A 24,212-nucleotide genomic window follows, 5' to 3' on the forward strand; every position below is an offset into this window, starting at 1 on the left:
GTTTTTGGTTTGTTTTGTTTGGGGGTGACTCCCCGTTGTGCTCCGGGCTTACTTCTGGCTGTGCAGTCAGGGGTCACTCCTGGCAGGTCTTGGCAGGGACCACATGGGATGCTGGGGATCAAGCCTGGGTTGGCTGTATTATAGCTGTGGGAACCCCCGCCCCTTTTCAGATTTTTGAGGCTGAATCTGACAAAGCAAACACTGATCCTGCTGAGCCGTTTTCCTGGCTCCTGCCGGCGTTCGTGAGGCCCCGGGCTCTGTCCCTAGCAGCATGATCAAAACCAAACCACCCCAAACAGCAGCATTTTAGATTGTAGTTCTTAGTCTGAAATGTCCCTCCAGATCTCCCTTGGGTCCCTGTCACTGTAGACGGTGCTGAGAAGGGAGAGCGGGAGAAACACCGTCCTGCGAGGTGCGGCCTTGGAACGCTGCACTCACGGCACTGACCTTTTCCAAGAATCTGCGCTTTTTCCCCACCCAGAAAGTACATAGGCCGTTTTGTGATAACGTTCTGTAGGTAAAGTGACCTATTTGAACACAGAAGTAGAGTCCCCAGCGTCGAGTCTATTTACCCTGCCACCTTGTAGATGGGCATCCAGAGTTTTCAAAGGTTTGTGCATGTGTGTGCACACGGGCACTGCTGGAAGAACCCAGGCCCCCCACACACACATGCTGCCCCCTGACCTGGCCTCGAGCACTCTGAGTGCTCCCTGGTCCCGAGCTCTCTGAAGATGCCAGTTCCCTTCCCCCTGTTGGCTTTCATTCTCGCGCTCCCTTTCGGCCACGTCAGCTCCCCTCTCCCTACCCAAAATCTCTCCCGTCTGCTTCAACAGTTTCTTCCCCTTCCAGGTTCTCTCTGGGCGCTTCACTGGACTGTCCACGGCTGGTGCAACGTAGATGGGGTCATTCCTGTTCCTTGAACCAGGTAACGAAGGAGGACATGATGCTGGCAAAAAATTCAAACGAAAGCTATAAGCTGTTGGATTTCTTCTGAGTACCTTCCATTGAATGTTGAAAAAGTTAAGAGAGCCACGCATCGCTTCTCCGATTCCCACGGAGGACTCTAGTCCAACATGGCGGGAGGGGTGCAAAAAGCATGTGACTTGCAGAGGTGAGGTTGCCTGGGGCCGCCCCACGGGCTGAACACCTCGGGCACACTGCAGATGGGGGTGAGCAACTCTGCAGCTAGAGCTTGTGGGCGAGCACATAGGAAAACAGGGCACATGAGGCCAGCCATGTAACCCCCGCAGAGCAGATGTGTGAGCTCCACCTGGCCAGGTGTGGCATCGTCACGCCCAAGCCTCTGCACCCCCAGGCCGTGGCAGTAATCTCCGTGACAACAACAGGAAGGGAAGGGGTAAAATTAAAATTCCAATCTACCGGAAGCCATGCTTTTGTTAAAACCAATGTAGCTCACTAGGAAAATGAAATGTGGGATGTGCAGATGCACATCTCATTTTGAGTGGTTCCAGGAGGCCTGAAATTAGTCTGCTCAAGTGCTCTGAAACTTTCTAAATGTACTTTCCCTTTCTCTCTTTGTCACAGACTGAAGATAGGTAATGCCGCCCTGGCCACCCATACGTGTGCTGCTGGTGTACATGTGTGTAGAGTCACATTAGCATTGGAGAAGGGACGGGAATTGTGTTATGATGCAGAGTCACAAGTGGGGCCAACTTGCATTTCAGACAGTTGCAGGAGAAGCCAACGACAGGGATCTCTGGACCACACTAGAAGTAGCCAGAAACTTGGAAATCAAGAGGGAAAGAGGGAACTGTAGCATGACACAGGACACGTGGGATGAAGAGGGAGAAAAATTAAAATCCCTGAGGAAGCCACGGCTCATGCCTCAGATGAAGCGACAGGCATTTGTTTGGAAAGACGAGTCAGAATTCGTCCTTCCAAACCCTGGACCAGGATGGGGAATGTGAAAGAAAATTTCCAGGCAAAAGAAATAGCAATTCAAACCATAATGCCCAAAAATAGAGAGAGTCTGGGGGGAATTGTCTGCCACAGAGGCAGGGGGAGGGGTGGAAAGGGGGGATGATATTGGGGATATGGTGGTGGAGAATGCACACTGGTGGAGGGATGGGTGTTTGATCATTGTGTGACTGAAACTCAAACATGAAAGCTTTGTAACTCTGTCTCATGGTGACTCAATAAAAAAAAAGAAAAGAAACAGCAATTCAAGAACTTGGACAAATGTAATGAGAGCTGGGAAGGGCAGCTAAAGTTAGGGTGTTAATTCGGGGTGGCACTGGGGGCCACACCAAGGGGTGCCCAGTGGTATTGAGGGGGACAGGGACCATGTGGTATGGGGGACCCAACTGGGCAGACACATGCATCATGAGTGCCTTCCCCTGAACTATCCTTCGGGCCCCAAGGATATCTTGTGGAGATGTTGGGGAGCAAAATCAGGGCCTCAGAGAGGCGGAGCGTGTGCTTGCCGCTGAGTTGCACACCTCAGAATCATGATGTCATCACTCTGCACAGGGGCCTCACCCAGCAGCGTGGCGTAGAGCCCCTTCAAGCTCCGTAGCTGAACATGGGGACTTAGAGGGGATTGGGGACTTCTTGGACATTTTTAGAGAATGACTATATGCTTAACTGAGCCAAGGGGGGGAGGGAACAGAGAAACGGCACGGGGTTCAGGCACTTGTCTTGAAGGCAGCCAACCCCACTTTGATTCCCAGCACCACGTGTGGTCCCTCCGAAAAAGCAAAGATATGAACTCGTAGGCCTGGCAGATAATGGTCGGGCACGTTTAGCCTGAGATTCCTGCAGGTTGTTCCAAGCAGCCGGTGAGTCACCGGAACTACGACGGAAGAACCAGAGAGGCAGAGATGTACAACAGGGGCGGGCACAGATAGGAAGGTCGTGGCTTCTAGTGCCGGTCCCCGTCAGCCCTGGGCAAAAGGAAGAGTGACCTGCTGGCTGGAGGCAAGACCGTGAACGGACAGATGGGAGCCTGGAAGGCTCTAGAATTCCACTGTGTTGATGTAGCTGCTCTTCGCCAAATGAGATATTAGCAGAGAAAAACTACTCGAATCACCCAGGAGTGCCAGGATCCTCTTTGTCTGCTGTTCCTTCTCCTTGTCAAACCGCGGCATCCTGTTCATGGTCAGTGAGAACCACAGTGTGACGAAGACGACCTGCAACGAGACCAGGAAACCTTAGCAGCAGCTACCTAGGACCCGAGGCAGTGACATTATGGAAAAGGTGAAGGTTACAGTGAATCAGTCTCAAGTGCTAATTATCATTTGTTTGGGGGCCATACCGGAGGTGTTCAGGGATTACTCCTGGCTCTGCACTCAGATATCATCGTCAGATTAAATTGTCGACCAGCACCCGTGAACCTGCATTTCCCATGCTTCTTGCCACGTGTGTGACCTGCTTCTCTTACCTTCACTGGCTGGCTGATGAAGATATTCTGAAGAAATGATAATATCATTGAGATGACCCAGCTGGTGGCTTGGTCCTTGTTCAGCTCCAAGCTATACAGTGCCGTGAAGAAGGCGGCCACCAGGCTGGTGACACTCAGAAGGAGCCAGCTGATGTACGTCACCCACCCGGGCAGGCCCTTGGAGAGGAAGGACTTTCCTTCCTCGGAGCTCAGGATGGGGAAACTGGTGGAGGCCCTGTTGAGCGAAGTGAAAGGAGCGTCTCTGCCAACAGCCGAGAGAGGCTGAGGAAGGTCACGGGCTGAAACGCGCCCCCCTTGGGCGCCTTACCTGCCGGGCCCTGGATCGGCGGGAGGAATGTGTGTTTCCAAGAGTTCCTGGACTCTCTGCAGCTGGCCGGCCACGGCTAAGAAGTCCTGGGTGGCCTGGGCGTCCCCCAGCGTTCGGAGCGGACCTTGCAGTCTCTGCAGAACCCTCAGCAGGTAACGGCGGAAATGAAGGTGATTCTCGGGAGCCGCTGGAGACAGATTCCAGGTTGGCCCTTGAACAAGCAAGATGACTTCAACAAAAACAGTAATTACTGGTAGAGGTGAGCGACTCAGTAATGACTGAGGAAGTTACGTCTCCCATCGGCGGAGGCTGCACCCAACATCCACAGTTACTTCGGTCTTCTCCGGGCATGTAGAGAACATACAGTAAGTTGTGAAATTCTGGACTTTGAACTAGAGACATAGAGAACCTGCTGGTGCTTTCACGCAGAATGTCGTGCCTGTGACCTGGGAACCTGGAATTTCAGATTCCACAAACTACATCCTCTAGGGTCCCGTAGAGGAGTAAGAATGACGGGCAAGGGCTGGAGCGATAGCACAGTAGGTAGGGCACTTGCCTTGCACGTGGCCAACCTGGGTTCGATTCCCAGCATCCCATATGGTCCCCTGAGCACTGCCAGGGGTAATTCCTGAGTGCAGAGCCAGGAGTAACCCCTGTGCATCGCTGGGTGTGACCCAAAAAGCAAAAAAACAAAAAAGAAAAGAAAAAAGAATGACAGCAAGGGGCCGAGCTCAATGAGTCCTGCTTTTCATGCATAAGATTCCCCCATATCCGCCTCCACCGCCTCCAAACAGGAACAGCAAGTTTCAACACCCCCCCCCCCCCCACAGAGCAGAACAGTGAGGACCTGATGCGGAGAAACTTCTGGGCTTCCTCTTCATATACATTCACAGAACACCAGCTGGACCCTCACAAAGTTGGCAGAGGGACAAAGCACTTAGCTCTGCAGAGGGCGCTCGAGACTCTCAGGCTGCCTCACACCCGTGGGCTACGCTGAGAGTAAGAAGAAGAGAGGGGTGCAGGGGAGAGGCTGGAGCGACAGCAGGCAGGGCGCTTGTCTTGCACATAGTCGGGCCAGGTTCGAGCCCCCGCACTCCACGCGAAACTCTCCAGAGTGCAGACCTAGGCAAAGGCCCTGAGCATGGCTGGCCGTGGCCCCCAAACATAAACAGATGCGCAAGGGAGAGGGGGCTGGGGAAGGGCGAGGGACTAAACCCTCATGTTACCATTTTCCTGAGGGGTCTCCGCTTGCTGATGGCAGCCTGGACCTTCCAAGTGAGAGCACACGAGGTCGGAGAAAAGCTTCACCAGTTTGTTGATGTTATGAGAACTCCACGAAGACTGCTCACACTCCAAGAGTAAGTGCGCGTTTCTCCGCAGCAGGAAGCCCACGGTTTCCTTTAGCTCCTGAAAGCGGCACCAAGCGGGGAAAAGTCGGACTGCTGACTGACCTGAGCCCTGGGCTCACGGTAATGGGGCCGGTTCTGACTCCAAAGGGGCAGACGTGGAGACGGGTGTTTCCCAACTGTTTTTGTGCTCTTGTGCCCCTGCGGACATCCTATGGGCCCTGTTCTCTCAGTTACCTTGGAATATGGAGGCGGGGGCTCCAGGGGGCCCTATCACCCCCTGTTGAGAAATGCTACAGTAAACAACTCCAGCTTCTCATGGTCTGTTTTTCTGAAGGAAGTTGCCTCACAGCAGCTCCCAGACTAGTTTTCTGCAAGACTAGAGAATGAAGGGAGGGAGAGCGAGCACATGCTGTGTGCACGTGTGTGTGTGTGTGTGTGTGTGTGTGTGTGTGTGTGTGTGTGTGTGTGTGTGTGTGTGCACGCATGTGCGCTTTGGGGACCACATCCAGTGGTGCTCAGGGTTTACTCCTGAATCTGTGCTCAGAGATCACTCCTGGTCGGGCTTGGGGGATCATGGCCAAATGCCAGGCAAAGTTCTTAACTCCTGCCCTATCTCTCTGGCCCCCAAAGGGAGAGGTGTTTTATTATTGTTATCATTTTTAAATTGGGGGGCAGTATTTTTTGGGGGGAACTATACCTGGTGGTGCTCAGGGGTTACTCCTGGCTCTGCACTCAGGAATCACTCCTGGCAGGGTTGGGATCACATGGGGTGCCCGGGATTAAACCTGGGTTGGCTGCATGAAAGGTAAGTGCCCTTCTTGCTCTACGATTGCTCCGGCCCCCAGGAAGGGAGTGTTTACTAAAACATTAAAGCTTGGAGCAACTCCGGAAGTACACTCTCCACTCACGTCCAGTCCTCAGGATACTTCAGGATGAGTGACACAGATGGTCCCTGGGCACAGGAATCAGGGACAAGCTACTGTGGGTAACAGGGTCTCCAAGAACCTTTCAGCAGACTCTTCCACCTTGTGTGACCACGGTGCATGTTGTGGACCCCAAAAGTGGTCTCAAGCTTTTACCTCCGCTACCTGCGGGAGGGAGAGAGGCTCGAGAGACGCCTCTGCAGGGCTGGAGCTCTGCGGCGGGGAGAGAGGTGGGGGCGCCTGCGGCTGCAGCATCTGGAAGAGCCACCCAATGACCAAGTTGATTGGGAAGAGGATGACAGCGCTCTGGATGCTGACACACAGCTCGGACCAGGTCACCGTGAATGGACCCACTGGGAAGAAAAGCATCACATTGACCGACTGCCTCAATAACCAAAGTCACCCCAAAGTTGCTCTCTCACGGGCTTAAGCAATAGCTGAACTGTAAGTATCTCTCTCTCTCTCTCTCTCTCTCTCTCTCTCTTTTTGCTTTTTGGGTCACACCCGGTGATGCACAGGGGTTACTCCTAGCTCTGCACTCAGGAGTTACTCCTGGTGGTGCTCGGGGGACCCTGTGGGCAATAGCTGAACTGTAAGTCTCTCTCTCTCTTTTTGCTTTTTGGGTCACACCTGGTGATGCACAGGGGTTACTCCTAGCTCTGCACTCAGGAATTACTCCTGGTGGTGCTTGGGAGACCCTATGGGATGCTGGGAATCAAGCCCAGGTTGACCGCGTGAAGGCAAACGCCCTACCCGCTGTGCTATCGCTCCAGCCCCACTATAAGTATTTCAAGGACAGAAAGGGATTGGGGCAGATGATCCACGGGTGTGTTCCTCTATTAATGAATGAGAGCCGTGAGAACATTTGTCAAGGATTCCGATGTTAGAGCAGCGAAGGGAACAAGGGGACTCCGGGGGCCGGAGAGAAACCCCCGTGGGTCAGGTGCTTGCCCTGCATGTGGCTGAGCCAGGCTCAATATCCCCAACATCCCATATGGTCCCCCGAGCACTGCCAGAGTGAGTCCTGAGTGCAGGGCTAGGAGTAACCCCTGAGCACTGCCAGGTGTGGCTCAGAACACAAAAAGAAAACGGCGGCTCCTGGTGCGTCTGTCCACAGCGGCCCCGGCCCGACGCACCTTGCTGTCCTCGCTGGGCCGCGGCGCCGCTGGTCCTCCAGAACATGGTGTTGGTGAGCATGTTGCAGAGGAGCAGGGCCGCGCCGCACGCCAGCCGCTGCACCCTGCTGGCCGGGCTCCAGGGGTGGCGGGTGGCCACCGAGAGCCACAGGCAGTCCTGCGTGAACTTTTCAACGATCGTGGAGGAGAACAGGTGTCTGCAAAGACACGAGGACAGGCGTGAGACCGCGTTCTGCATGAGACAGGGTTTACCGGCTACACAGCCCCGGCCCGCCACCGTTCAACCCCGCCAGTGACACGACGAGACGATTCTCCGGTAGGCTGAGATGAAAGCCTTTGGGGGAATTTGGTAACAACCGAAGTTATTAGTGGCCCAGAATAATGGAGAAAGAGCAGTCAGCGCCTTGGCATTTTAACCAGCCCAGCTCCAATCTCCCTTTGGCTGGCGCCAGAGGAATTGGGTGAAACCAGCAGATGGAGCTCACCTCCTCCTGCAGGGCAGTGGGGTTGGAGCTCTTGAAAAGACATGTGTCCAGAGAATCAGGCCCCTGATGGCCACATCTCTGGAAAAGCTTCCCGTGGTCCTTATCTAGCCCTGACTGGGAGCTTGCACCGGGCAGAGGTCCTGAGCAAGCCGTCCAGAGCCTTCGGGGGTGCTGGTTTTGCTTCCTAGTTACCAGCTGTGGGCGCAGGACTCACCAAAAAGCTTAAAAGAAAAAGCTGGAAAAGGAGACGTTGCTGGAGTTTTCAAATGCTCTGACAAATTTCCAGGTGTCTGGAAGGTTGCATGCATGCCCAGGGCTGTGCGCACGCTCAGAGGAGCCCGGGAAAGCTTTGCCCTCTTACAAGGGCGACCTTGAAGCTCTCAGCAAGGAGCATGGCTTGGCCAACGCAGAGCTGTCACCAGTCTCGCTCAGAGTTGAAGACATGCCCAAACCCCCGCTGCCATGGGAGCAAACAGTGGCCCATTCATTGGCCACTCAACGAACTGAGAAGGAACAGTAGCCGCCACATATGACAAATAACATGCGAAATCAGCTCGGAAAAGCCACCAGACAACCACTACCAGTAAGAGCAACAAAGGCCGAGGGAAGGTAACTGGTTTTGAGTTGCCATGCTCTCGTTGTAAATTTAGGGGGTTTGGGGGACCATAATCTATCTGGTGTTCAGCAGCTATTTCTGGCTCTGAGCTCAGGGATCACTCCTGGTGGCGCTCAGGGGAACCCCTGCAGGGACTGAAGCTAGGCTGGCTGTAGGCAAGGAGCGTCCTAACCCCTACACTGTCTCTCCAACCCACATTCTATTATTTAACGAGTTTTAATGTCCGATTTTTTAGATAAAATATCACAAGACACAAAAAGAAAACTGTCTCTGAAGAGACCAAGATGCTGTTTTACTAGACAAAGAGTCTCTCTCTCTCTCTCTGTCTCTCCCTCCCTCCCCCACCATGAGTCTTGGCAGAAACAAGCACTTTGAGATGAGGCCCAAGGGTGGGTACTGTTTTGGCTCTTTGTGCTGGGGGTCATCTGAACCGCCCCCCATGGCTCAGAGGCATACAATAGTGCACCCAGTAATGGCCCAGGGGACCATGTGGTACCAGGGATCAAACCAGGGTGACCTGCATGCAAAACTTTTGCCTTAACCCCAGTGCTATCTCTCCTTTAGATAACGACTCTAAATCAACTATTTTAAGCATGTCTGAATAACTAAAGGAATTCACTGAAAATAATATCTCATTAGAGTATAGACCTATACAAAGACAAAATTATTATTTATTCTTATGACGGCTACACCCAGTGGTGCTGGCCGGGAGCAAACTAGATTTGAATCCCCAGCACTGTGTATGGTTCCCTGAGCACCACCAAGAGGGCGGGAGGGAAGGAGAAGGGCAGGAAGACTCGAGCCCCAGATACCCAATTTGCAGGAATACCTGAAAGAAAAGAGCTCCTTCTCCGAGACGGGCAGGAAGACCCGGTCACGCGTGCCGTCTCCAAGGTCCACAGCCAGCCAGCAATTGCACAGGAAGTGCCATTTCTTTTTAGCCATCATATCAATGACAATGACCTGGCTCACGTACCTGTGGCCAGACGAGGAGTCGCGTTGGGAGGTGGCACTTGTCAGAAGTCATATTGACCTGGGAGATAGCTCGGCTGTCAGGGTCCATAGCTGGCAGATGAGCTCAGGCCCTACATACCCCGCCCAGTGGAGTCCTGGACGCCTTCCCTCCCCCCCCCCACTGGGTGTGGCCCTCCAGGCCCCAGACGCTCTGGGGGAGACTCTGGTGGCCACTGAGCCATCCAGCCTGGCTGGCCCCGTATCAGCTCCTCAGCCCCCTGGGCCCTGTGTGAGAGACCAAGGGAGAAGTCACTTCCTGTCAGAGTGTCAGTGAGTGTCAGTCAGCAACTGCTTCTTTGTACGACAAAAGCTCAGAAGTGAGAGTTGGTCCCATTTCACAGTCCCCACCACTAGGGTCCACCTAAATGTAACTTCTAGAAGCTTCCACCGCTGATGAGTTCAGTGCATTAATGTTCCTGGCCGACCTGATGCCCCTCACACGCCACATCCAGTTTCCCCTCTGCTTTCTGTCCCGCCAGGCAGAGACAGTGGTAACTGCACCAGCGGCGGCAGGATATGCAGTTCAGGCCTGTGGCTCCCGGGCCTTCTCCAGCCACAGTGGCGTGGCTTATCGTGAGCCCAACTTCTCCACAAGTGGTGGCTGGCTGTCGGCAGACTTGTGTCTGGAGCACCCCACCATTCAAACACTGGCCCCATCTCTGACTACACAGGTAACCTCCTCCTTTCTGGCATGATAGTATTCTCCAAGAATCTAAATTTAATGTCATAAAACCATACAAATCTCTCTGTTCAAAATCCCAGTAGAATTTAATGTTGAGAGCTACATTCTTTGTGAGATGTGTAGTCTTGGTGATTTATTATTTATGTAGTACCAGAGATGCCAGGCAGCACATGTCTCTGCTGAGGAACCACAATCACTCTGTCAGCATCACAAACCAAGTGCCTTAACCCTTGTCTATCTCCTTGGCCCACTGAATAGACTAATTTTGGGGGGGTGTTTGGGGGGCACACTCGGTGGTGTTGAGGGCTTACTCCTGGCTCTGCACTCAGGAATTACTCCTGGTGATGCTTGGGGAACCAAATGGGCTGCCGGGGATTGAACCTGGGTCCGCTGGTGCAAGGCAGATGTCCTGACCACTGTACTAACACTCTGGCCCACCTAAATGTAACTTTTAAATATACTTTTCATAGTTAGAGATCTTTATGGTCCTTTGAAGCAACATTTCATTGTTATTATTTTATATCCACCATCATGACAACATTCCATGAAAATGTCAGAAAAATAAAACTCTCATTGCACCAGCCACCAGGATTCGTACTGTTAATGCTCCATATTTCTTTCTTGGGTCTTTCTGCAGAGAGCGAAGGTTATTATTTCATCTTTGGGCATTCTTGTTACTTACTGTCATGCTGCTGCCTTTGCCCAGAGGGCTAAGGATTCGCAGAGAAGAGCTGGGCCTGTGCCCATGGGTGCTTACCAAGAGGGGCTGGTCCCAGAATTGTCATGCCAGAGCCGCAGGCCGTGCAGGTCCCCCAGAGAGGACTGAGTGCAGAGGAGGAAGACATCCAGGCCCCCTCGTTCGAAGACTGCCTTCTGTGAGTCCCACAGGTGATGGGGATTACTCCGTCCCTCGGACCCGTAAAGGGTGATCACCACCTAAAACACGATGAGGGAAGGGAAGTGCAGAGAGTTCTAGAAGAGTTTCTGGGGCTTATTCCTAAGATTAAATCAGGGGAAACTGTGCTAGATCAGGGCTTCCCAGAGTGGCCTGTCACTGGAGTGACCTGGGGCAGGGGGTGATGGCAGCCTCAGTGCCATGGAGGTGCTTAAAGGAGGAAGATTTCCAGAGGGTGCTGAGTGTTTTGTGTGCCTACCCCCATACTCCCGCTGATGACCAGGAAGGAGAGAGCAGGCTATATCCGTCTGGGAAGCTCTGACTTAGCTGAAGTCTGGTGTAGACAAGTGCTCCCAGAGATACCGCAGGGCCATGCCCAGGACTGAGGATTGCAGTAAAGCGACTCCCAGGGACTTCTGATTTCCCGGTGGATACGAAAGCTTAGGGGCAGGGAGAGAGTGCAGGGTCAGGGCACATGCAATGTGCGTACCCAATCCCCAGCTCTGGGACCCCTCGAGTGCTTCTTTGGAGACCTCCCCACAATAAAGCTGAGTTTCACATACCGGAGTCTTATTTTCATAGTAGGATGAATTCATATTTTTCTGGTTTAGTTTTTTTGCCCCACCCAACAGTGCTCCTGGGTGTGTGTTTGGTGTTGCTCCTTGCTGTGGTGTCAAGGGTCAAACCCATGCTTTTCCACATGCAAAGCACGTGCCCCTAGGGCCAGAGCCATAGCGCACTGGGGAGAGCGTTTGCCTGGCACACGGCTGACCCAGGTTTACTCCCTGGCATCCCATATGGTCCCCCCAACCACTCCCAGAAGTAATTCCTAAGTTCAGAGTCAGGAGTAACCACTGAGCATCGCTGGGTGTGACCCCCCCCAAACAATAATAAAATGAACAAAAATGAGACAAAACCGGTGCCCCTGCCCAGTGAGCTCTCTCTCCAGCCCTTAATTTCATTTGTTCCTGAGATTGTACCCGTGTTTCTGGGGGGTTATCCCTGGCTTTGTGCTTGGGGGCTGCTCCCAGTGGTGCTCGAGGGACCGTGCCAGGGACTGAACCTGGGCCTTGGCATGCAAAGTGTGCATCAGGCACTGAGCAATCTTCCCAGGCCCTAAATTAACATTTTTAGTGTTTACTGATGCTTTATACTGTAATCTATTGTGCAATAAAAGCATTCCGTCTAAATCAATGTCAGACCTCAGTTACGTGCATCACTGAGGTAAGAAGTGGGCACAAGCCCCTGGACAAACAGCACCAGAGCCAGAGCTGCCACAGACCTTCAGGGGGTGAGAAATGCACCAACAGCAAGCGGCCATGTGCGGCGGTCCCCTTGTGTAGAGGCTCCTCAGCCTGGGACCTGGAGCTAGGGACTCTCAGTGTCTGAGTCTGTCTAAGCGTCCCCCCCCCCCCCCCGGCACAAGGCCATAAAGCAGAAGAATCCCGGTCACCTTGGCGGTGGTGGCTGCCCTCCGGCGATAGCCCGTGTGCACCTGAACGAGGTAGTGAAACTGCCAGCCGGGCTCGTTGTCGGCCAGGACAGTGATCTTCACCTGTGGGAAAGCAGAACCGTCGCCTGTATCACAGAGGCGTCCCCCAGCCTTCCCCAGCAGGGACACAGAGAACTGGCTGCTGCCGTCTTGATAGTCAGGAGAAGCCGCGTGAGGAGTGGCCAGAAGTCCCCTGAAGAGCTGACCCGAGTAAGGCGGTGACAGGGGCAGTAGACTGGAAAGGCGGGACCTTGTCACACAATCCCACCAGCAGAGCCGGGGCCTCTAAAACCTTTCCACCCGCTCCCGATCCAGGCAGGGCAAGCAGCTAACACAGAAGACACACGTTTGGACTTGAATTTCAGTGAAAGCTTTGGAGGCATACTCATAGAAAAGACGCACTCAAAAGAAGAGAGAGGGCAAAAAGGGAAAAAGATGTCCATGAACTAAAAATTCAACTTTAATTGTAACCTAAAATTTTATTTACTTTTTGATTTTGGCTGTGTGCTCAGGGATCACTCCTGGTTCAATCACTCACGGAATTGAACAAGGTGTCAGGATCGAACCAGAGCTGGCTGTGTGCAGGGGCTCCATGCAATGCCTCATGCCTGCCCCGCTGTACTATCTCTCTGGTCTATGTCTTTATTTCTTGCAACAAGCAACTCTACACCCATGCCAACAGTACAACTGCCATTACATATTCTGCATTCAAAAGTCTAAGAGAGCATGAAAATAGAATACAATGTCATTAAAGAACTTCTGCTTCAAAAGAAATCCCACATAGGTTTAGTTTTTCAATAGAGATTTCTTATTTAGTGCAGCCACATTAAATGATCATCTGAAGGCAGGAATACGGTCTTCGCACCTGGAGCCCTGGGTTTGAGCCCAGCATCACCTGGTCCTCTGAGTGCCTCTGGGAAGGACTCTTAGGCACCACCAGGTGAAGCCCCCAAACAAAACGAATTATAATCTGACTTACAGAACACTTTGCTATCCTAAAAATAAAATGAACAAAACTTTCTTTTTTTTTTTTTTTTGGTTCATGCAGTGGAGCCTGGGGGCCAGGTGGTGCTGGGGACACAACCCAGGGCTCCTGCAAAGGCAGGTGCTGGACCCAGTCCTGTGAGTCACCTCCCCAACTCCTACAATTGCGTTTTGAAGATGGTTCAGTACTATGAGTATCTTTGGAGTTAACCTAAGTGGATCACAGGTGAGCTCAACTTTGACTAAAACTTAAAACATGAAGATAGTTAGGGGCTGGAGAGACAGTAGAGCAGGCAGTGAGCTTGTCTTGAATGCAGCTGACCTGGGTTTGATCGCCAGCGTCCCATATGGTCCCCTGAACCCGCCAGAGTGATCCATGAGCACAGGGCCAGGAGTAAGACCAGGGCACAGCTGGGTGTCATCCAAAAACAAAATTAAAAAAATGATGACAGTTAAATTCACCGACCTTGAAACAGTAACTGTAACTGTCAAGAGAAAGGGAATGAAAGTTCCAGTTGCATTTCGACATTACCTAGTACCAAGCCATCTGCCTTATTTTCACCTGATTCCACATACTCACGACACTGTGGCAAAATGTTTGGAATCATCACCTTCCGCCTGTCGTCCTGGTCCTTCCTCCAAGCCCAGATGAAAAGGAGCATGTACAACCCTAGAAGGCTGGCCAGCAATGACACCCCGACGGGGTTGTTGGTCACCCGGAGGAACAGTTTGACTGTGTCTGCAACATCCACTGTCCTGGGCACGATGAAGAAGTCGCTGCCAAAGTAGGTCAGGTGGTCACAGAGACATTGCGTCTTCAGAACCGTGCTCTGCAGCCCCACCTGCGACGAGAACACAGATGCATGGCTGCAGCCAGCCCACCCCTCCACATGCCCCCTTTGGAGCCAGGGAGCGGAGACGGATGGTTCAGCTGCCACTGGCGATTGCATGAAAGGGGATCACCTGCATGGACAGAGACTCAGCGAGGCCCAAGAAGCTAAAGAAGCACAAACTCTGACTCCTGTGACTTCGGTTTTGATTATCCCTCCTGGGGGAACTTGGCAGACATATGCAAAGAGTCACTAAAAGGAGTGTTTTGTTGAGCATTGTTTATAGGAAACCTTTCACAGCAAACCTACAGTCAAGCAAACAGATGGAGTACAAGGCAGCCTTTGAGAGGGATGAATCATCTTCCATCGGCCTAGGGACAGCCAGGGAGGGGTCCGAAGTAATGAGGAACACTGGGCCTCTCAGGATGGGGGCAGAGCCAGCCCTTCCCCTGCCCCAGGAGACCCCCGAATTGCTGCCCATGAAGGAGCCCTCTGGCTGCTGATGGGCCATGATCCCAGAGACTCAGAAACAAAGCTCGAAACACAGGGGCTTTTGGCAGACAGCCCTCCAGATTTAATTATAAAAACTTCAAAATTCCAAAATCACATGGCCACAATAGTGGCCGCACATCACCATATACAATTCATAATCAGCAATAGAAAACAAATTGTCTAATGTTGCCTTTCCACCAGATCTGAGTGTTGGGGGGAAATCCCAAATAATAATAATGGGTTTGGTGTCAAAATATTGAATGTAATCAAAGTAGAGAGAGAGTAAGAAATCGTCTGCCACACAGGTAGGGGTAGGGTGTGGGATGGGGGGGATACTGGGGTTTTTGGTGGTGGAAAATGTGCACTGGTGAAGGGTCAGGTGTTTCATCATCATATGACCGAGACTTAAACCAAAAATTTTGTAACTGCTCTCACGATGTTTCAATGAGAGAGAGAGAGAGAGAGAGAGAGAGAGAGAGAGAGAGAGAGAGAGAGAGAGAGAGAGAGATGACTCAGAGCTAGAGACAGCGAGACAAGGAACAAGGAAAAGGCAGGTTTGCTGGCACGATGCCAGTCACACCAAGGCCAAGGGCAGCGCGCCAGCACCCGCGTCCATCTCCCTCACTGCAGTGTGTGCTCGCCAGGGCACTGTCCTGGGTCAGCGGATCTCTGCTTTGGGGCTCGGGTCTGACATACACGAGACATTCAATAAGCACTTTCTGAAAGCACCGGAACCTGTGCCGAATTCAGGACAGTGGTGACCCTGGTGAGGAAGGAGCCAGGCGGCTGACGGACACACATTAGGCTTCAGTGATTCCAGCGTGGGGTTTCTATTGCTCAAAACCACGAACTAGGCCTCCACACCCCGCGCCACTGAGTCCCATCGAGGGGGCCAGTGGTCGCACCAGCGGCCCCAACAGAGCCCCCCGCAGCCGAAAGCCACCGGGACTCCAGCACCAAACGGGGCAGAAAACGAAGTGTGAGACACCGCCGAGTGCTGCCACGAAATGCGCTTGACTCCACCCTTCGCTCGGACTGGACAGGTGCTGTCACGTTTCTTCCCAGGAAACTTGAGTCTAAACGTGCCAACTCCGCGTCGGAGTCTGCACGGGGAAAGCCTCGCGGCCACCGCAGCATCGCGCCTCCGCCCGCTGTCCTCTCGCGAGAACGAGCCCCGGAGCCGCGAGAGCCGCCAGGCCACAGGGCCTTCCCGGCATCCTTTGCGGTGCGGGGCCCGGGGGTGCGGGGCTTGGGGGCCCCGGAGGCTTGACCCGCGCTCGGGGGTCTTGGCTGCGCTGGGGGGAGCATTTGCCCCGGACCGAACCAGCTCAAAAGCCAAACAAAAATGAAGCCAGAAAAGCCAAAGCTGCCACTCGAGAGCAGCCAGAAACTGGTGCCGGAGGCCGCGAGTGGAGGGGCCCCTGGTTCTGGCTCAGCCTGGCCATCACGGCCCCCTCCTCTATTTTTTCTTCTTTTTCTTCTTTTTGGGTCACACCCGGCAATGCTCAGCGGTTACTCTTGGCTCCACACTCGGAATTACCCCTGGAGGTTACAGGGGACCATATGGGATGCGGGGATCGAACCCTGCCGCGTGCAAGGCAAACGCCCTCGCCGCTGTGCTATTGCTCCAGCCCCCTACACCCCTCTCCTTGATGCCCCAAAGACCCTATCCAGCTCGGGAACTCAAATATAAACTCTAGGATTTACAGTCACCATTCTCTAGATAAGCGTGTGCCTGAGTTTACTTTTTTTTCTTTCCCCTTGATTTTTTTTTTTGGCAGTTTTGGGACTGGAGCGATAGCACAGCGGGTAGGGCGTTTGCCTTGCACGCAGCCGACCCGGTTCGATTCTTCCGTCCCTCTCGGAGAGCCCGGGGACAGTCTCCCGCTCACACGGCAGAGTCTGGCAAGCTACCCCTGGTGTATTTGATATGCCAAATACAGTAACAAGTCTCACAATGGAGACGTTACTGGTGCCCGCTCGAGCAAATCGATGAACAATGGGAGGACAGTGGTACAGTGCTTGATTTTTGGGCCACACCTGGGGATGCTCAGGGCTCACTCCTGGCTCCGCGCAGGGATCATTCTGGCGAGCCCAAGGCAGATAGAACTCTGGCAAAGCAAGTGTACTGTCTCTTCTGCTCCTAAATTTGCCTTTCTACTGGCCTGTCCCATGCACATTGGTCTGCTTGCTTCCCCTCCCGCAAGAAGAACCAGAGGGAGAGGACACTCGGTCCTCCTGTACCCCCTCCCCGGGTCCCTGCAAGCAGCAGCCTACCCCAAAGCGACCCTCCTGCCTGCCACACACAGCCTGCCTTCTTTTCCCCAGGCGGCACTATTTCTCCCCCAGGTTATACTTTGGGGGCACCCTCCAGGGTGCTTGAGTGAGCCTCGCTAAGCAGGTGAGCCATAGCCCCTTACCTGGCAGCCGTCGCTTGTCCACGTGTTGTTGTGGCTGTCCCAGAAGTAACACTGGGTGAGGGCCGTAACCACGGAGAAGGCGGTGGGTGACTGCTGGGCGCCCTCGTCGCTGCGGTTCAGCACAGCTGTTATGTAGTAGGTGCCCATCCCGTACTGCAGCCTCCGGGGTGTCAGCACCCACGTGTACTCCTCGTCTTAGGACAGACAAGATTGCCAAGTCAGAAAGGAGCTAGCTCAGGGGCAGACTGCATGCCTTGCAGGGTCAAGGTCCTGGTTTTGCTCTCAACCCCCAATCAACAAAACGAGCATTAAGCCTACAGTCACAAGTGACCGTTATTTTTGATTTTGTTTTGTTTGGGAGCCACACCCAGCAGTACTCAAGGTTTACTCCTGGCTCTGTGCTCAGGGATCTCCCCCTAGAGAGGCTCAGGGGACCATATGGGATGCTGGGATTCGAATTGCACGGGTCGGCCACGTGCAAGGCAAACACCCTACCTGCTGTGCTATCACTCCAGCTCCTTTTACCTTTTTTTTTCCATCTCACAATCTTTTAAAAAATTCATTTCATGGTTGCAATGACATTCACATGTCATAAAATTACATGGATCTTGGCCAGAGAGATAGCAGGAGGGGGGGTACAGTTCTTGCCTTGCATGTGGCAGACCTTGGCCCGGTCCTGGGCGTCACATTTAGTGTTCTGAATACCACTGGGAGTGATCCCTGAGTGCAGACCGGGAGATGTAGCTCCTGAGCATCACCAGATGTGGCCCCAAGCCCAAAATCACTAAAATTACACAGATTTAATAACACACACATACAGAAGTGTCTATTAAACTGGTGGAAGCTGAAGAAGGTCAATACATTCCATTAAAGTCGCTTTCTGGCTATGATACTGCATTGCAATTACAGAACATGTCACCGTTATGGTAAAACGGGCAGAAAAGCAAGCTGTTTTGTTTCCATTTCATGTAAACCAGTTTCTGACAGGCGCCTGGGCTCTTACCCTTGGGCGCCTGCCCCTTGGGGAGCATGATCTTCTGGTGGAAGTGAGTATGGTTGGGCTGGTACTGGAAGCCCAGGTAGAGGGTCATGAGAAGGGGATTTTCGGCTTCTATGCACACTATCAGGGACTTCTCCAGGGTCGTGATGTTCACCGAGATGACAAAATGGTCGGTGCTCATGTTGAGACTGGTGGGGTGCGTTTCGATGCTAGCGTTTCTCCAGAGCGTGATCTAAGAGGAGAGACAGTTCAGCACTTTCAGGCTCCTTCTGATTTCTTGGTTGGAAGGGAACTGGGGCTTCCCCCTGTAAGCAGAGCCCCCTTGATTGTCAGTAGGGACTAAGGGGGCACCCAGAGTCTAGTACCTAAACATCTTCTCCCAAGAGGAGGTGGGTCTCTGTAAAAGTTCCTAAGAAAACATGTTAACAGGACAGGGTTCTGCCACAAAGTGAAAATGACTTTCCTTCCAGCTGCTGCCCCTTTGCCCCCTCTTCCCTTCTGTCCATCCCACCAACAGTTAGGTTGTACCTCAATATCTTCCACTAAATCATGAAGTTGGAGCAGTTTGCGGTTAGAGCTCAGTAACACATTTCCGATGCTTCCAACAATGTTTGTGTCATCAAAATCTTTGAAGGGGTTAAAAGCTAGTCCTGTTACCTAGGAAGAGAAAATACCAGTTTCATCCATTGCCCAAATATTTAGAAATAACACCCCAGTAGGTAATAATATATCAGCATAAAGTTAATGTTGGAATTTTCTCCTTTGCTCATATCTTTCGATACTGGCATTTTTCTTTTTATAATATCATCTGAGAAGCATTAATTAAAGATGGAGAGCCTAAGAATGTGTGTGTGTGTGTGTGTGTGTATCTTTATCCCCGAAGGATCCTATTTAGTTCTGGGGGGTCTTTTCTTGGCCATATCCAGCTATACTCAGGGTTACTTCTGATTCTGTACTCAAAGATCACTCCTGGTGGGCTCCAGAAACCATATGGGATACCAGGGATCAAACCCGGGTCAGCCATGTGCAGCCTTATTGGTAGTATAATCTCTCTAGCCTCAAAACTCTATTTTACTAGGAAGTATCCTGTTCTCCAAGATAAAGCAACAATTTTACTTCTGATAGGTCACTGCTGAGAGAAATACAATATATTACATGACCCTACTGAGTATGTTGAGCCTCTAATTATATACTTTTCCCCTAGATTTGCCTAAAGAGTAAAGAGCTGAGCTCATTTTATTTAGTTAATTTTTTATTTATTTTTGTCTTGGAGGCCACACCTGGCTGTACTCAGAGCTTACTCCTGGTTCTGCATTCAGAGGTGACCCCTGGTGGGCTTGGGGAACCATAGGGAGTGATACGGATCAAATCTGAGTTGGCTGGATATAAGGCATGCACCTTACCCACTGTGCTGTCTCTTGCCTCCTGGGCTCATTTTAAATCATGACTCAGAAACTTAATTAAAACCAGAAGGCTGCTAAATGCTTCTGGTTCTACCCTGGATGGTACTTCAGGGCCTCCTCCCTGCCCCCGTGAGAGCCATTAGTGGAAGCAGCCGTGTCGGTCTCTGTTCCACCCAGGGGCCTGCCTCCCTCACCGCCCATCCTCCTCCAGCCCAGAATCCAGTTCACGCTCACTTGGACGTCCACTCCTGGGTGTTTATTCAAGAGCTCCTCCAAGGCCGTGGCTGACGGGAAACCTAGTCTCACAGGCGCGGGGTAGCCGAGAGTGTAAGAGCTCAGAGGCAAGGTTGATATGTTTCGACTAGTGAAAAAAAAAGAAGAAAAACCAAATGGCAATGCCAGGATCTTGTCTAACGGTCAGTTAAACAGGGTGTCCCCCTGGCTTCCCCTCCCATCACCTGCTCAGCATGAGGGTAGCGATGGAGGAGGTGAGAGCCATGGATGAGCCAGAAAATTGATTCTGTGGGAGAAATGCTTCCGGGGTCTTCCCATGGGCCGGCCAGGGCATATCCGGCCTATTATCTGCCACCTGTGTCGAGAGGGAAATTTTTGTGGCCCTGTTGTGACCTCACTGTACTGTTACAGGTGTGTGGCGTCTGAAGGGAAGGTTTCAGTGGGCTGGAAGGGCGAGGATCCTGTCAATGATGTCAGGAGAGGGGACACGGGTTGCAGAGGGGAGACCCACAGAAAGTATCTGCACACTGACCAGAGACACTTCATTCTTGTATCAAAAAAGAGGGTCTCCCACACAAGTATTTCTTTGTTCCAGTACATAAGCTGACCTGTTTATTTCCAAAATTCAATGAAATTCACCCATTAGGCAACCTGATTTTTTTTTCTTTTTGGGTAACATCTGGCGATGAACAGGAGTTACTCCTGGCTTTGCACTCAGGAATACTCCTGGCATTGCTCAGGGGACCATATGGGATGCTGGGAATCGAATCTGGGCTGGCCGCATGCAAGGCAAGTGTCCTATCTGCCTTATTATCGCTCCAGCCCAACCTAATGTTTTAAACTATCACTATCACTATAAAAACTATCATCCTATTGATCCTCGATTTGCTCGAGCGGGCCCAGTAATGTCTCCATTCGTCCTGGCCCTGAGATTTTAGCAGCCTCTCTTTACTCATCCTTCCCAACGGTGCTGCATTAGAGGCACTTCAGGGCCAGTAGAATGAGACCCATCATTATTACTGTATTTGGCATATGAATACATCACGGAAGCTTGCCAGGCTCTCCCGGGTGGGCAGGAAAACTCTGGGTAGCTTGCCAGGTTCTCCGAGAGGGAGAACTAGGCTATGAGATGTCACGCGGCCGCTTCGCTTCCGGGAGCTTTGTTTTATAGTCTCTGATGTGCAGGATGTTTTTAACAAGAATTGTATTTATTTGTGAGTTTTGGGTCACACCCAGTAGCTCTTAGGGAGTTAGTCCTGGCTCTGTATTCAGGAATAACCCTTGGCAGTGCCACGTGTGGCGCTGGGGATTTGAACTGCAGTCGGCTGCATGCGAGGCTCAAGCCCAACCTGTTGTGTCCTGTGTCCTCTCTAGCCCTCTAATTTTTTAAAGATATATATTCACTGGGTGGTGCGACTATCACTACAAACTGCTATGAAAACAGATTCAGCTCCTCTAAAATAATCCCAGTCTCTCCTCACTCCCCTACACCTAGGCACCGGTTAATCACTTTTTGTGTCTACAGACTGGCTTTTGCGTCTGTGAAATGCCTCCAGTGTGTGCGGCCCGGGCTTGATGCTCAGCTCTGCGAAACAGAAAGTGGAGAAACAAAACATTTCAAAGAGGAACTGGCCAGCAGCATGCATGGCACAGACCTGCTCGCTGCTCTGCCCAGGGTTTTGCCATCTCTCCTGCCCTGCTTCCTTGGCTTCGTGGAGGGAGTGAAAGAGACAGACGGTCACAGACTTGTCACTGCCGTTCTCAGACGGGCTCAGCAGGAGCTGCTTGTTGAGGTGAATAAAAGAATTGATGATGCTCACCTGGGGATTAGAACGCAAACACAGGGCCCTCAAACTGTTTACGGCTGTTTCAATTTGTTTGTGTTCTTCTTCTTCTTTGGTCACACCCTGACATGCTCAGGGATTAGTCCTGGCTCTGCACTCAGGAATCACTCCTGTGATTATATGGGGTGCCAGGGATCAAACCCAGGTCAGCTGCATGCAAGGCAAATGCCTACCCGCTGTACTATTGCTCCGGCCTTCATAGATGGACTGTGAACCCCTGAGCATCCTCCGGGTATGACCCGAAAAGCCAAAAAAGAGTAACAACGACAACAACAACAACAACAACAAACACCTTCCAAACAGCAACAACAACAACAACCAAAACCCAGTAAAACAAAGTCCTTCTCTGACACAACATTCTGCACAGGGCACACCCTCCCCTTGGACAGTTTCTGCCTGGGGACATTTTTTCTCTTTTTCATGTTCCCCTTTCAGATCCTCTCCTCTCCTGAGCGCCCCCGCTTACCTGAGTTGACTCAGAAAATCTTGGGAGAAAAGCCGTGAGTCTCTGGAGATCCTCACAAGCTTTCTGCAGGTGGCTGTGAGTCTGCAAGCCATGAATTGTTTGGCTCAAGTTCCCTGCTAGCTCAGCCAGGACCTGGTGAGAGAAAGGAGTATGTCAAAATTATTTCTAAAGATAACATCAAAATCATCTCATTTTCACACCTTGAGGTCTTGGAAGGGTCCACACCCAGTGGTGTTCAGGGGCCAACCATGGTTACCATCGCTTCACCCTGTATTGGGGATGTTTTAAAAATGAGTCTCATGACCAAAAGTGAGATAAACTTGACAAAGGCAAAATTTTGAGAAGCCTGTTTAACACCTCACCTTTCCCGCTGCATTGATTCCCCGTCAATCAGGTTCATGTGCAAGGGAAGGGCCTGAAATGGGTCTGTGAAATGCCTCCAGACACATGAGGTGCACTCAGCTCTGTGCTTGTGGGGGGAGAGGGGTGGTCACTCTTATTATTTGCTTTTGGGCCACACCTAGTGTTGCTCAGGGGTCACTCTGGCTCTCCACTCAGAAATCACTTTGGTGGTGCTCAGGGGACCATATAAGATGCCGAGGATCGAACCCGGGTTTACTGCATGCGAGGTTAAGTGCCCTCCCGCCGTCCTATAACTCGGGCCCCCGGGTCACTCTTGGCTGTGCTTGAGGGATCATGTAGTGCTGGGTGGAACTGGAGTTTGCTTTGCATGAACTTAGTGCTTTGACTTCCCTTTGCCCTTTGGCCCTTTGTTAGTGGGGCCACACCTGGCTATGATCGTGGAGCACCGGGGAGTGCTGGGCTTGACGTCAGGGTCTTGCACTGACTGGGTTGGTGCTCTGCCATTGAAGGTGTCTCCCTGATCCTCCATAGTTTTATAGTTATTGCCATGAAGTTCTGATCTTCTTTGGCTGGACTGACTCCTAGGTACTTACTATAACTGTCACTGTCACTGTCATCCCGTTGCTCATCGATTTTCTCTAGCGGGCACCAGTAACGTCTCCATTGTGAGATTTGTTGTTACTGTGTTTGGCATGTCGGATACGCCATGGGTAGCTTTCCAGGCTCTGGCCTGCAGGCAAGATACTCTTGGTAGATTGCCAGGCTCTCTGAGAGGGGCGGAGGAATCGAACCTGGGTCGGCTACGTGAAAGGCAAATGCCCTACCGCTGTGCCCTCCAGCCTAACTATAACAAACTAGTTTATTTCTTTCATTTTTTTTTCACTGTTCATACCTTAACTATTCTGTATATCTGTCTGTCTTTTGTTTGGGGGCATATCTGGCAGTTCTCAGGGACTACTCCTGCCTCTGTGCTCAGAAGTGACCCCTGATAGTGCCCAGGGGACCATCCATGGGGTGCCGGAGCTTGAACTGAAATAGGCCACGTGCAATGCAATCACTCAACCTCCTGCACGTACTCTCTCTCTGACCCATGTTTTATTTTTTAATAATAACTTTCAGAAATCTAATTTTCTGACCATTCTGCTAAAATAAGTGAAAACATAATTGGCTACAGAACCCCACGCTGGCATTCGGGAAGAAAGCAAATGTGTCTTCATGGGCTCAGCGATTGTTCCGTAGAACTATCTGGAGAGTCTGCATGTTAGACTTTAATAAAAGAAAACGTGCCAGGAGTGATTCCCGAGCACTGCTAAGTGTGGCCCCTCAAAATAACAACAACCAGATTGAAAAACAATGGGATCATAGTACAGAGGTAGGGCTCTTGCCTTGCATGCGGCCCATCCAGGTTTGATTCCGGGATCCCATATGGTCCCTGCACACCACCAGGAGTGATCCCTGAGTGCAGAGTAAGCCCTGAGCACTGCCCCCCCCCAAAAAAAAAAACAAAAAACAAAACATCCTTCACTTACTTTTTTTTTCTTTTTGGGTCATACTTGGCGATGCACAGGCGTTATTCCTGGCTCTGCACTCAGGAATTGCCCCTGGCGGTGCTCAGGGGACCTGGGATGCTGGGAATCAAACCCGGGTCAGCCTTGTGCAAGGCAAATGCCCTACCCGCTGTGCTATTGCTCCAGCCCCCCCACTTTTCTACTTTTAAGCTGCATCTTGCAGTGCTGGGGGACCATGGGGTGCAGGGGGCTGATCTCAGGGCTCCTGCATGCAAAACCTTAGCTCTGGGTCTTTGAGCCATTGCCGTGCCCCATGATTACCAGGCTGTGGCCGGCGCTTCGGTGCCC

At 51.9% G+C, this 24,212-nt stretch overlaps 1 protein-coding gene across 1 annotated transcript in view; it reads right to left on the reverse strand.

The window, feature by feature from the left end:
- PKD1L3 (polycystin 1 like 3, transient receptor potential channel interacting) overlaps positions 1 to 24,212 on the reverse strand; it is a 40,680-nt gene that overhangs the window by 8,418 nt on the left and 8,050 nt on the right. Inside the window, exons 5-21 of the mRNA XM_055145603.1 lie at positions 21,994 to 22,125; positions 21,335 to 21,503; positions 19,908 to 20,031; positions 19,684 to 19,810; positions 18,050 to 18,278; positions 17,047 to 17,240; positions 13,916 to 14,146; positions 12,282 to 12,383; positions 10,691 to 10,869; positions 9,067 to 9,213; positions 7,137 to 7,333; positions 6,157 to 6,353; positions 4,955 to 5,135; positions 3,729 to 3,915; positions 3,401 to 3,635; positions 3,050 to 3,149; positions 806 to 946 (exon numbers count right to left, since the gene is read on the reverse strand). Coding sequence (XP_055001578.1) covers positions 806 to 946; positions 3,050 to 3,149; positions 3,401 to 3,635; positions 3,729 to 3,915; positions 4,955 to 5,135; positions 6,157 to 6,353; positions 7,137 to 7,333; positions 9,067 to 9,213; positions 10,691 to 10,869; positions 12,282 to 12,383; positions 13,916 to 14,146; positions 17,047 to 17,240; positions 18,050 to 18,278; positions 19,684 to 19,810; positions 19,908 to 20,031; positions 21,335 to 21,503; positions 21,994 to 22,125 — 2,872 coding nt within the window. The remainder of the gene's footprint in view (positions 1 to 805; positions 947 to 3,049; positions 3,150 to 3,400; positions 3,636 to 3,728; positions 3,916 to 4,954; positions 5,136 to 6,156; positions 6,354 to 7,136; positions 7,334 to 9,066; positions 9,214 to 10,690; positions 10,870 to 12,281; positions 12,384 to 13,915; positions 14,147 to 17,046; positions 17,241 to 18,049; positions 18,279 to 19,683; positions 19,811 to 19,907; positions 20,032 to 21,334; positions 21,504 to 21,993; positions 22,126 to 24,212) is intronic.

The sequence above is a fragment of the Sorex araneus genome, chromosome 8, assembly GCF_027595985.1.
Source record: "Sorex araneus isolate mSorAra2 chromosome 8, mSorAra2.pri, whole genome shotgun sequence".
In the NCBI taxonomy this organism is placed as follows: Eukaryota; Metazoa; Chordata; class Mammalia; order Eulipotyphla; family Soricidae; genus Sorex; species Sorex araneus.